Source organism: Peromyscus leucopus, chromosome 1, assembly GCF_004664715.2.
Source record: "Peromyscus leucopus breed LL Stock chromosome 1, UCI_PerLeu_2.1, whole genome shotgun sequence".
Classification (NCBI taxonomy): domain Eukaryota; kingdom Metazoa; phylum Chordata; class Mammalia; order Rodentia; family Cricetidae; genus Peromyscus; species Peromyscus leucopus.
The window spans coordinates 191,944,916-191,958,279 of NC_051063.1; the positions used below are offsets into that span (position 1 = coordinate 191,944,916).

The window sequence follows — 13,364 nt, forward strand, 5'->3', positions numbered from 1 at the left end:
TTCTATTTCTTTAGGGGTTATTGGTCTATTTAAATGGTTTATCTGGTCTTGATTTAATTTTGGTATGTGGTATTTATCCAGAAAATTGTCCATTTCTTCCTGGTTTTCCATTTTTGTGGAGTACAGGATTTTGAAGTATGATCTGATGATTCTCTGGATTTCCTCCTTGTCTGTTGTTATGACTCCTTTTTCATTTCTTATTTTGTGAATTTGGGTGCTCTCTCTTTGCCTTTTGGTTAATTTGGCTAGGGGTTTGTCTATCTTGTTGATTTTTTCAAAGAACCAACTCTTTGTTTCATTGATTTTTTGTATTGTTCTCTTGTTTTCTATTTCGTTGATTTCAGCCCTCAATTTGATTATTTCCTGGCATCTATTTCTCTTGCATGAGTTTGTTTCTTTTTGTTATAGAGCTTTCAGTTGTGCTGTTAATTCATTGGTATGGGATTGCTCCCTCTTCTTTATGTGTGCATTTAGAGCTATGAATTTTCCTCTTAGCACTGCTTTCATAGTGTCCATAAGTTTGGGTATGTTGTACTTTCATTTTCATTGAATTCTAGGAACTCTTTAATTTCTTTCTTTATTTCTTCCTTGACCCACTGATGTTTCAGGTGGGCATTATTCAGTTTCCATGAGTATTTGGGTTTTCTATAATTTTTGTTGTTGTTGAGGTCTAACTTTAAGGCATGGTGGTCTGATAAGATACAGGAGGTTATTCCAATTTTTTTGTATCTGTTGAGATTTGTTTTGTGTCCAAGCATGTGGTCAATTTTTGAGAAGGTTCCATGGGGTGCTGAGAAGAAGGTATATTCTTTTGTGTTAGGATGGAATATTCTGTAGATATCTATTAGGTCCATTTGAGTCATAACATCTGTTAGGTCCTTTATTTCTTTGTTAAGTTTTAGTCTAGTAGATCTATCTTTTGGTGAGAGTGGTGTGTTAAAATCTCCCACTACTAATGTGTGGGGTTTGATGTGCATTTTAAACTTTAGTAGTGTTTCCTTTATGAATGTGGGTGCTTTTGTATTTGGAGCATAAATGTTTAGAATCGAGACTTCATCTTGGTGGATTTTTCCCGTGATAAATATGTAATGTCCATCCTGACCTCTTTTGATTGATTTTACTTTGAAGTCTATTTTATTAGATATTAGGATAGCTACACCAGCTTGTTTCTTAGGTACATTTGCTAGGAAAGCCTTTTCCCAGCCCTTTACTCGGAGGTAGTGTCTGTCTTTGAAGTTAAAGTGTGTTTCTTGTATGCAGCAGATGGATGTGTCCTGTTTTCTTATTCATTCTGTTATCCTGTGTCTTTTTATAGGTGAGTTGAGACCATTGATATTGATGGATATTAATGACCAGTGGTTGTTTATTTCTGTTATTTTTTGTGGTTGTGTTGTGTTGTCCTTCTGTGGTGTATGTTGGTGTGGGATTATCTATTGCTTGATTTTTGATGGATGTGTTTATCTTTTTTGGGTTGGATTTTCCCTTCTAGTGCTTTCTGTAGGGCTGGGTTTGTGGACAGGTATTGATTAAATCTGGTTTTATCCTTGAATATTTTGTTTACTCCGCCTATGGTGATTGAGAGTTTTTTTGGGTATAATAGTCTGGGTTGGCATCCTTGGTCTCTTAGTGTCTGCATGAGATTTGTCCATGATCTTCTAGCTTTCATAGTCTCTATTGAGTAGTCTGGTGTTATTCTGATGGGTTTGCCTTTATATGTTACTTGGTCTTTTTCCTTTGTGGCTCTTAATATTTTTTCTTTGTTCTGTGTGTTTAGTGTTTTGATTATTATGTGGCGAGGGGACTTTTCTTTTGGATCCAGCCTATTCGGTGTTCTGTAAGCTTCTTTTATCTTCATAGGTATTTCTTTCTTTAGGTTAGGAAAGTTTTCTTCTATGATTTTGTTGAATATATTTTCTGTGCCTTTGACTTGGTATTCTTCTCCTTCTTCTATCCCTATTATTCTTAGGTTTGGTCTTTTCATGGTGTCCCAAATTTCCTGGACGTTTTGTGTTACAACTTTTTTGTCTTTAGTGTTTTCTTTGACTGACAAATCTATTTTCTCTATCGTGTTTTCAGTGTCAGAGATTCTCTGTTCCATCTCTTGCAATCGGTTGGTTATGTTTGTTTCTGTAGTTCCTGTTTGTTTAGTCAGGATTTCTATTTCCAGCATTCCCTCAGCATGTGTTTTCTTTATTGTCTCAAATTCATTTTTCAGATCTTGGAATGTTTCTTTCATCTGTTTAATTGCTTTTTCTTGGCTTTCTTTGATTTCTTCCCATTTTTGTTCATTTTTTCTTGTATTTCCTTAAGGGAGTTTTTTTTATTTCCTCTTTAATGGAGTTTTTCATTTCCTTTTTAAGGGAAGTTTTTATTTCCTCTTTAAGGGAGTTTTTCATTTCCTCTTTAAGGAAAGTTTTTATTTCCTCTTTGAGGGAATGTTTTATTTCTTCTTTAAGGGCCTCTATCATCTTCTTAAAGTCATTTTTAAGTTTGATTTCTTCTGTCATGGTATGATTAGGTCTTGCAGGTGTAGAATCACTAGGCTCTGATGTTGCCTTATGGGTCTTTATGTTGTTGCTTGTATTTTTGCACTGGCGTCTACTCATCTCTTCCTCTTTGCGGTGCAGGTGGTGTCTGTGTCTGAGAGTGCCTCTCTTGTTCTAATTTTTTGTCTTGGTTTAGTAGGGGTTCTTGGTTAAATTTGTGCTATTGGGCTATTTCTTCAGGGGCAGCTGATTTCAGTCTGTGAAGTATATAATTATGATTCTGGTGATCTGGTTTGTTGGCTGGGTAGCGCCTTCTTCTGTGTTCCCAGGTCACGTTTTGTTCATTTGTCAACTCCTCAGCTGATCTTGTTTCTTCAGACTTCCAACTGTAGGCATCTGAATCCTCTCCCAGATGGGTTTCAGCTGAGCGGGGTAGTCTCACCAACACCTCCAAGTTGTTGGGTTTCACAGGATCAGCAGCTGGGCCCTGGGTTGTCCTCAGACGGAGTGTTCAGATTCGTTCTAGTTCCGTCCCATGGAGATAGCTTCTTCCCCATGTGTTGGAGTTAGTGGCATCCCTGTTCCAAGCTGCGTCTGTTTGTCTCCATCCCTGGGCCTGTCTACCTCTGCGGTCTGCCACCGGGCCTGTATGTCTCTGCCGGCTGCTGCCACGGGCCTACCTACCTCTGCTTGTCACTGCTGCCAGGCCCTTCTACCTCTGTGGGCCGCCACCGGGCCTGTATGTCTCTCTTGGCAACCGCCGGGCCTGTATGTCCCTGTCGGTCACCGCCGTTGCCGCCGGCCTGTCTACCTCTGCGGGCCGCTGCTGTGGACCTACCTGCATCTGCTTGTCTCTGCTGCGTGGCCTGTCTACCTCTGTGGGCCGTCGCCAGGCCTGAATGTCCCTATTGGCCACAGCCACTGGGTCCGTCTACCTCAGCGGGCTGCTGCCACAGGCCTACCTGCATCTGCTTGTCTTTGCCGCTGGGCCGTCTACCTCTGTGGGCCCCCTCCTTGGGCCTACCTGCATCTGCTTGTCTCAGCTGCTGGGCCTGTCTACCCGGTATTCCTTTTTTTTTTTTTAATAATTTACTTATTTTTATTTTATTTGCATTGGTGTTTTGCTGCATGTATATAGACTGTGTGAGCATGTCAGATCTTGGAGTTACAGATAATTGTGAGCTGCCATGTGGGTGCTGGGACTTGAACCCAGGTCCTCTGGGAGAGCAGTCAGTACCCTTAACCACTGAGCCATCTCTCCAGCCTCTTGAGTTGGCATTCTTTCCTTCTTCTATCCCTATTATTTTTAGGTTTGGTCTTTTCATGGTGTCCCAAATTTCCTTCATGTTTTTTGTTATGACTTTGTTGGCTTTAGTGTTTTCTTTGACTGATGAATCTACTTCCTCTATTGTGTCATCAGTGCCAGAGATTCTTTCTTACATCTCATGCATTCTGTTGGTTGTGCTTGCATCTGTAGTTCCTGTTCATTTACTCAGATTTTCCATTTCCAGCCCTCCCTTAGTTTGTGTCTTCTAAATTGCCTCTGTTTCAGTTTTCAAATCTTGGACTTTTTCATTCACCCCTTTAATTGCTTTTTCTTGGTTTTCTCTAAGGGATTTATTGATTTCTTCCATTTTTGTTTGTCTTTTCTTTGAATTCTTTTTTAATATAAATAAATTTTTTAAATTAAGAGTTTTTCTATCAACTTTACATACCAACCACAGATTCCCCCGGCCTCCCTCCTTCTGCCTCTCACCCTGTCCTTTTTTGAATTCTTGAAGGGGAGTTTTCATTTCTCCTTTAAAGGCTTCTATCATCTTCTTAAAGTCATTTTTAAGGTCTGTTTCTTCTGCTTCTTCTGCTTTGGGATGTTCAGGTCCTGCTGTTGTTGCACCACTAGGTTCTGATGGTGCCATATTGGACTTTATGTTGTTGACTGTATTCTTGCACTGACATCTACTCATCTCTTCCTCCCCTTTGTGCCAAGTGCTGTCTGTGTCTGAGGGAGCTTCTTTTGGTCTGATTGATACTCTTGGTTTAATTTTGAGCTTTTGGTCTAATACGGGCTCTTGGTGCAATCAGTGGTGATGGGTTCTGTGTCTCAGGGAGCAGATCTTAGTCTAATGGGCACAAGTGGGCTCTGCCTCAGGGAGGAGCTATTCCCAATCAGTGCAGGGTAAGACCTGTTTTCTGTTCCCAATTGGTGTGGTTCAGGATAGGCTTATGTGTACAGTTTCCACTGGTGTCACTGGGAGTTGTTTTCTTGGTGAGGGGGCAAGGGAAGTGGCAGCTGCCTGGTCCCTGGGGATCCAATGGCTAGGGGGAGGGGTACAGGTTGTATCCTTGGGGCCTAGGGGCTAGGGACCTGGTTTGCCCAGTCTGGAGATGTATCCTTGCTGGTTCTCAAATAGTGCAGGCTATGCTTATGTCTTTGGTTTTCACTGGCATCACAGGGGATGAGGGTGTCAGGAAGAGAAATTGGCATTGAATCAGTCTTCCAATGAATTTTTATAAACACCATGAAGACAGTAGCCAGAAAAATTGTGAAAAAGTAATAAACATATTCATTTAAAACATTATCTCACAACAACATGCACCATTATTCTTCACTATGTTTTCTTTTGTAAACATTCTGCACTGAGAAAATTATATGGTCACATAGTCTCTGGAAACTGACATTAAAGACCTGAGGCCCAACTGATTCAACCTACTTCAAGGAAGTGTATTAAAGATTTCTAAAATGGAGCACAATTTTCTCACAAAAGAACAACCTGTTGTATTCACCTCTAATATGCTTTTACAGGTACTAATTTCAACAAGATTAAACCCAAAATTAGAATATAGTTTCCCTTAGAAAGACAAATGTTCATGGCACTGGGTTGTCTCACCTGCCTCAATAGTAAGAGAAGATCTTACTGCAACCTGCTATAGCATGGCTGGCTGTAATACATGTGAAGGCTGCCCTACTATAAAGAGAAAGGAGAAGTAGTTAATTTAGGTGTGGAAAGTCTGGAAGTTGGGGAGAGGGGCTGGAAGAAGAGGATGGTGGGTGTGGAGACTATGATCAGGTTGGAAAAATTCAAACATTTAATACCTAAGAATAAATTAAAAATAAAACATAAATTTAATGAATATATGTATAATATAATTAGAGTAATGATTTGTAATAGGTTGTTGATTGTTGGATCATTTGCTGTTTCTTTTTATCTAAAAATATGGAAATTTAGAATTAGTGATCATCATATTTCTAATGCATAAGGAATTAACAGTATGGAACCTAACTGCTTCTATCATGGCTCAGCAGTGAAAAGTCTAATAATGCAGTTGGGTTGGGTTAATCTGTCAAGGAACCTTACTTAGCCATTGTCAATAGTTGCTGGCTGGGAAAAAGTAGATAGACAACGGCTGAGATTTTGTGTAGACAGAGGCCTTTACCCCGGAACCTGTCTGAGTTTTATTATGTAGGTTGGGGCACACATCTTCTTTGCAGCCATTCCTGGGTCTATTTTATGGAAATCTTAAACACCAGGTGCAGGGAATTCCCCATACTTTTCTCATAGTTCCTCAGATGGGCCATAATGCTTTGTCCACTGCTTTCAGTGTAGAATGGTCAAGTTACTTTTCTTTGGAATTAGAATGGGAATAATCTAGACTTGGTGAGTGTTAAGAAGAGATTTTCAGTAAGTTAATCATTTCCTTCTTCAGTTTATGAAATATCTGTAGAGGCAAATCCATAAAATTTGAACCTTATATGTCAATTGTCAACAAATTCAGACATATTTCTCTTTTAGTTCATATGCAATAAAGTTGAACGAGAAAAGGTACAAAATTTATAACTTGTGGAATAAAATGAATATTATATGAAGAAATATTTCTGAAAGCAGCACTGTTTTCTCACAAAAGAACAACGTGTCTCATTCACTTCTGCTATGATATTACAGGTCCAAGTTTCAACAAGATTAAAACCCAATCTTAGAGTACAGTTTCCCTTAGAAAGATAAGAGGCTATAACATAGTTGTATGTTGATGTTTTATATAAAAAGTGAATCTTAAAATTTGTATGTTTTTGGAAAGAGACCATATAATATTTATACCTGTGGTGAGATTATGGGTTTTGAAATTCCTTTCTCAGGCAAAGCACAACTTTGGCACTGTGGAGTCACAGCTCATAACAAAGGACCCCAAAGTGGGAAAACACATTGAAACGATTGCATTAATGTTCATCAGCCACCAACCAGGGTTATATATGAGAGCAATGCAACCTTGTAAGATGGAAGAGAGGGCATAAAAACCTATAAATGTGGACACCAGGGCCATTATGCGGCAGGTGGCTTTGGACTCAGGGGATATTCTGGAGGAAACACTGGTGCTGCGGATAAGCTGAACCCGTTGTTTGTGCCTATACAGAATGACAACCATGGAGGTGCTGGACCAAACAATGATGACAGAAAACAAAATTTCAGGAAGAACAAAAAACGTTGTATATAATGAGCTTGCAAGCTCATCATGACCTGATGTGGAGCAGTATTTCATGCCACTTCTATGTGTCAGATTATTGCTATTCCCCTTGGTGTATATATACACAGGGAAAACCATATTTACTGACATGTAGTGAATCCAGCAGAGGGAAGTGAAGAGACCTATATGCTTTGAAGCTTTGATTTTGAGGACCAGCCAAAAGGAGTTCCCACTGCTAATGGTGATGGCCTGGAAAACACTCAAGAAGCAGATTGTCACTATGGACATGCCCCTACCTAGTCTTGCAATATACAAAAGAAAGCTGCAGCCAAAATCATTGATGAACCATTCCATCCCAAAAGCTTTCATTATATAGAGTAATCCTTTAGAGAGAATGATCAAGGAGTTGGCAGTAAGCATGTGTGTAAGAATCAAATTTGTGGTCTTTAATGCCTGTTCATTATAGTAATGGATGAGGTAGCAGTAAAGAATAGAGAAATTCCCTACAATTCCAACTGTACTCTGAAGTAAGAACACTATTCCTATTGTAAAATCCTTGTGGTCCATTCTGTCATTTAAAATTTTTTCCTTAAACAATTCCAAAAATCACTTCTCTGAGAAAAATGATGACTTGAAATTTTTAGACGGGGTTGTTGGTGTGGGAAAATCGTATATTTTCAACATTGTAAAGATACTGTGGGAAACAAAACAGAACTATGACTCACAAAACTATTTTGTCAACAATATTTTTAAAAAACATTTTTTTCAGGTAAACTGCTGTTGTCTTTAATTGTACATATTTATTGAAAGAAGTTGCAGAACTTTGCTAATGTCCATATTAGCAGTAAGTCCAAGGTGCTGTTGCAGAAACAATGACCAGTGAGTACATATGGAAAGGATGTTCTAAATTTTAAAAGGAACTTCTAATTGGAAGTCATACTGAAGACAAAATGACTTTAACCACTCTTGCAACAGCATGAAGGAAACCCATGCATATTTCATCTGAAATTTAAACATAAAATGAATATGTATCTCCATAACAATAAGAATATTTTTATTCTTACATAATAGAATGTTTATTATACAAAGAAAACACAATTATTCAAAGAACAATGTATCATTAAGTTTTATAAAAACAGACACAGACATAGACAGGCATACTTTTTTGGCACAGATAAAGAACTGTGGAGTAAAGGGACACAGGAAATATATATATATATATATATTTGGTTTTTCGAGACAGGGTTTCTCTGTGTAGCTTTGCGCCTTTCCTGGAACTCACTTGGTAGCCCAGGCTGGCCTTGAACTCACAGAGATCCGCCTGGCTCTGCCTTCTGCGTGCTGGGATTAAAGGCCTGCGCCACCACCGCCCGGCTCCCAGGAAATATTTTGTGGCAAACTTTTAAGTGGACAACAGAATGAAAGTAATTGAATCATTTTAATAGAAATCAGGAAGAAAATGATCACACTTAGTAAGGAATTAACAGTTGAAGAATGTCCAATTTTGTTAATAAAATACAATGTCTGGTGTCATTGTGAGGTTATGGACATTTAGGAAACACCAGCTGTCCCTATGTTTTGGTATACATCTAATCTCAAAGATGAAAAGAGAATGACCACTGATACAAATCATCATGGCCACATTAAAAAGCAAGCAATTAAATAAACCAAGATTTTGTTTCATGAACATAGGCTGCCTCCCCATTAGTTGGGTTTTGAGAGTTCAGCTTTGAATGTGAGAAAGACAGGTTTTTATTGCCACCTGACTTTGTGGCAGAAAACAAGGAAAGCAGAACAGCTAAAAACTAGAATATTGGTTTTATTTATCTGTCTAAATTGTCCTTAGATGTAAACCTCATCCCAAAATTTATAAGGCTATTATATGAGGTTTCTGTACCTCAGAATTTATAAGTTTATCGTACAGAGTTAAAATATGTAAAATCTGTAAAAAAATTTGACTTAACTCTTATAACACATTGTTAATACTTAGAAAGTTACATAGGTAATTTTATAATAATGACCTAACCGATCAATGTGTATAAGTCTAGGCAAGTCTCCAGCCTATTCATGTCTCAGGATGAGGTAGTCTGAATACACAAATAAAAAAGAGTTGCTTTAATTAATTGTGCCATGATGATTAGGTCAGTTATCCTCCTCCTTCCTTCTTTGAGATAATCAATACAGCATTCATCTCCCACACAGAAAATTGGTGTTCACATTGAAGAAAGCATTATGAAATCTGAGAAGTTTGGTATAATTGAAGGAATATAAAACCACATGTCAGTCATTCCATTCTTGTGATTTTGCCAAACTCACAATTATTAAATACAGTTCAGCTTTGAATGTTAGACTTACCCACATGTCCTCTAATAGTACACAGCCTCAGCTGATACTCAGATGATTCTGTGCTCTGAAGCAGTGTAAAAGAAAGATGAAGAAATTTGCAATTAACAAATACAAAGAAAGAGCAAAAGTTCATAAATTATGAATGTATTTAGGAAAAGCAAACACATCAAGACTGACCCTGTCTCTTATAACTTAACATTGATATGATATGTCCCATAATCCAGCATGGAAAAGTAACAGAACAGGAAAGTATTATCAGTGACATGATGTAGGGTTGTGACAAAGCATATTGGAAATGCTCTATTTCTATTTCTTCGGTAACTGACTTCACACAGGCTCTCATTTTATAATGTGCTTTAACTATATCTTTCTGCAACTCTCTTGCCTCAGACTCTGGATTCCTAGTATTAACTCTTAGATAATACATTGATTCTTAGATATTACATTGGAGAACTAATATTACATGGAATAGAGTAGCCTAAAGGTTAAGTTATTACTTGATTAGGGAGATGGTTTAATTAAATAACTCTTTTCCCTGGATGTGTGAGGGCCTGAGTTCAGCCTCCATACATCAATAAAAATCTAGTTGTGATAGTACATATTGGTCACCCACATACTAGAATGAATAGTGATGAAGATCATTGGGGCTCCCTGACCATCCAGCTTAAAACATTCATAGTGTTATAGTCCAGTTAAAGCCTGTTGTTTAAGAATATTATAATTATATATTTAAAATGCAAAATGTGTCAGAAGAAGAAAAACTGAGGTTATTTTCTGAACATACTCACACACAGACACAGACACACACCCGGACAGACACTCAAACAGTATGCTCCTGAACATGTGTCCCTATCCACATACTGATACAAATGCACTCATACACAGACAAAAAATTAAATTATCATTAATTTATATTTGAATGTGTATATTTACTAATCCCTTAAGTCAAACATATGGTAATAAATCAAGATTTTGGAAACATATTTGACTACAGGATAGTCATAGAATCTAAAGTCTAAAATTGCAATGCATGTATTACCCACTTCTGAATCAACTTTCCAGATATAATCACTTCACAACATTTTCCTTAGCAGCTGGATTTGTTCTCCAGACTAAATACAAACTACTCACCTGACTGATTCTCTGAGCAGAGATTTTTGTCAATGTACACTTCATAACAACCTTGAATTTTCTGAAATTCAGCATCAAGGAGAGGGAAGCATCTTAAGTGTGAAATAAAGTCTGTGGCTGTGATCTCATGTCCCTTCTGAACTGCAGTTTTTACTTCACCTACAGAGGCAATGACAGCTCTTGGTTTGGGAGTCAACAACTTTTCACAAGCTTTATTTGATAGGTAAATACCAAAGCTGATCATGACATTCTTGTCAGTGTCTCCAAAGAGACAATGTTTGGAGAGGCTCTTAAAATTCTCATGATCCCTGAAGGACAATAGCAACAGAGGACCCAGAGAATATGAAGGTCTCATCTGTGGGAATATTGCAAAGAGATTTGTGTGTCTTACTCCCCTCCAGCTTTCTCTTTATTCTTCTCCACAAAGTGAAGTTGATTATCTGTGATCAGATTCCAGTGTTGCCCAATGCAATCACACTTGCCCAATAATAGACAGAAATCCAGGGATGTACACTCAAGTGTCTGTAGTATGAAAAACACAATGTCATAATCTGCACTAGAAATGATTGCAATCTTTATAAATGTACTTATAAATTAGATGGAATTATGGTAAGGAAATATGCTAGAAAAAACTATAAATATCACCATAACAATAACTGAAACACTGAGCACAGCCCACTTATCAAAGAATTTACATGGAACTGTTTTTCAGAAATGAAATCAACTGGGTTCTTTAAATAGTACATGATACAAGGCTACAATTTCAATATACAGTCACTTGGTGCAACTAGAACAATACACCATGAATTTTGATGAAAAATTAGGAACATTAATGTTTTGCAATTAGTGAAGAAAAAGAGAAGTTAGAGGCTTAACGTTTGCCTTCTGGCTAGGAGAAATCCTTCTGTGAGTGTTTAAGAACAACAGAGTTATGAGAACTGTAAAGTCCACACAAGACAACTTCCTCAGATTCACCTGTGGGCCTTCAGTTGCCAGAACTCTCTGAATTTAAATAATTCACTTCAATAAGTTACAGATATAGAAAATTGTTCTGTGCATGGTCACTGTTTTTACATGGAAGATGTGTTGATTTGAATGTGAAATACCCCCCATTGTCTCAGGAATTTGAACACTTGTTGCTCACTTATTCCTGCTGTTTGGGGAGGATTGGATAGGGCATCCTTCCTGGAGAAAGCAATGGGGAGGGATTTGATATTAACAGCACTGTGTATTTTCAATTGTCTGTCTAGTGTTCCTGCTACTTTTGAAGATGTGAACACTCAGATTCTACAAGCACATTACTACAAATGAAAAATGGTATCTTAGTAAAATATTTTGAGGGCTTTAGAAACCAGTTGATATTCATGTGCAAATCTTGTGTGTTGAAAATTGAATATATAATAAAATTAATATCTATAAATATATCTCTTGAAGTCTTTACCTTAATTGATTAAAGAAAAAGATAAAATTATATTATAAACCACATTAAAATTTCAAAAATGAGATACCTGCCCAGGGCTTTCCATCCCAGGCTGGGAGTAAAGAAGGGGAGCCTGCCCAGTGCCATGAAGACTGTGTGGGAGACAAAGACTTACTTGTCTGCCTGGGGTTCTCTGCCCTGGTCCAGATGGAGACACCACTGACCTACTGGCACCATCAGGATCTATTAAGGTGAGCAAATATAGGGTGGAGTATGGAAGAGAGAGAAACAAAATGGTTCATGTCATGTGGAGAGATGCAGATACAAAGAGGTGAAGGCAGTGAGGAGTGGGTTGAGATGGATTGAAAGCTTGCCACCTCTGGTGATCTCTGGGCCTGGGCTCCTTCCAAGGGCCATATCTGCACCCAGGGCCCTGACTTAGCTATGGTCTGTGTTGATGTCAGTGGCTTATTTTATCACCAAAGGCAGAGAAGATAGGTCTGCACTGAGTTGGCCCTGCCCCTCTCTGGCTACAGCACTAGGGAGAACTGACCCTGCTCCTCATCTGTCATATGGTGGCCTGAATGAAAGGGAGATGCCCTCCCCTGTCCCCCACCACCTCTGGCAGGTGGGAGAGCTGACCTTGATATAAGGAGAACTGGTAAGCTGGCTAAGTACCTCACTGAATGTAGTACTCAGTGGAGTAGGCCTTGTACCTCCTTTTGGCAAAATGATAGAACTGATCCTAGTGGTATAGGTATGGCTGAACCCCAAGGGAAGGTGTTAGAGAAGAAGAGCCAGCCCACCCATTGCTGCTTTTTGCATATGGTGAACTTGTTGAGGATGTGCTTGAGAACTCAACCTGGTATTGGGGATGAGGGAGAGATGGTGGGCTGAACAACCCAGGAAACATCCAGGTTAGAACCAGAGCTATGACTTGACCCATCATAACATCCAACCCATCTGGGATCTGCTGGAGTACTCAAAGGAGGCAGTTAGGCAGACCTAAAATTGCAGAAATTCAATGGCACAGGACAATAACAGGATATACAAAAAAGTCTCAGTGAAGGCCCAGAATCAATACTGTAGCAGAAACCAGAGGCCTCAAATCAGACCAATGACTCATTTCAATTAAAATTTGCAATTAAGTCATACAGACTAAAGGGTATATTGTGTGATTCACTGTGTCACACTACAGCTTCCATAATGAGATTTTTCTTTTCTTTAAATTTAATTTTGTTATATCTTGAGGGGTTTCAAGGTCAGAGGTTAGATATAAAGGGATGGGGGAAAGAGTGGGATTGAGATGTATTATGTGAAATCCACAAAAAACACTAAAAATTTTAATAAATAAAAAAAATAAATGTGACTAATTCAAGCAAAGAAGAGAACAGGCATGGAGTTCACAAGAAAATAAAAATGAGTTCATGAAAATTAATGATCTATTTTAAAGGATGATATAAATTTTAAACATGGTACAAGTGTGGTTCACACATTCTTAAGCTCAAAACAGTGGATGAGGA

The 13,364-nt window shown here is 38.3% G+C and overlaps 1 protein-coding gene across 1 annotated transcript; it reads right to left on the reverse strand.

The window, feature by feature from the left end:
• Nucleotides 1-6,614: 6,614 nt before the first annotated feature.
• On the reverse strand, nucleotides 6,615-7,511 carry LOC114686867 (vomeronasal type-1 receptor 4-like). The gene has a single exon (XM_028861540.1). The coding sequence runs from the start codon at nucleotides 7,509-7,511 to the stop codon at nucleotides 6,615-6,617; it is 897 nt and encodes a 298-aa protein (XP_028717373.1).
• Nucleotides 7,512-13,364: the final 5,853 nt, after the last annotated feature.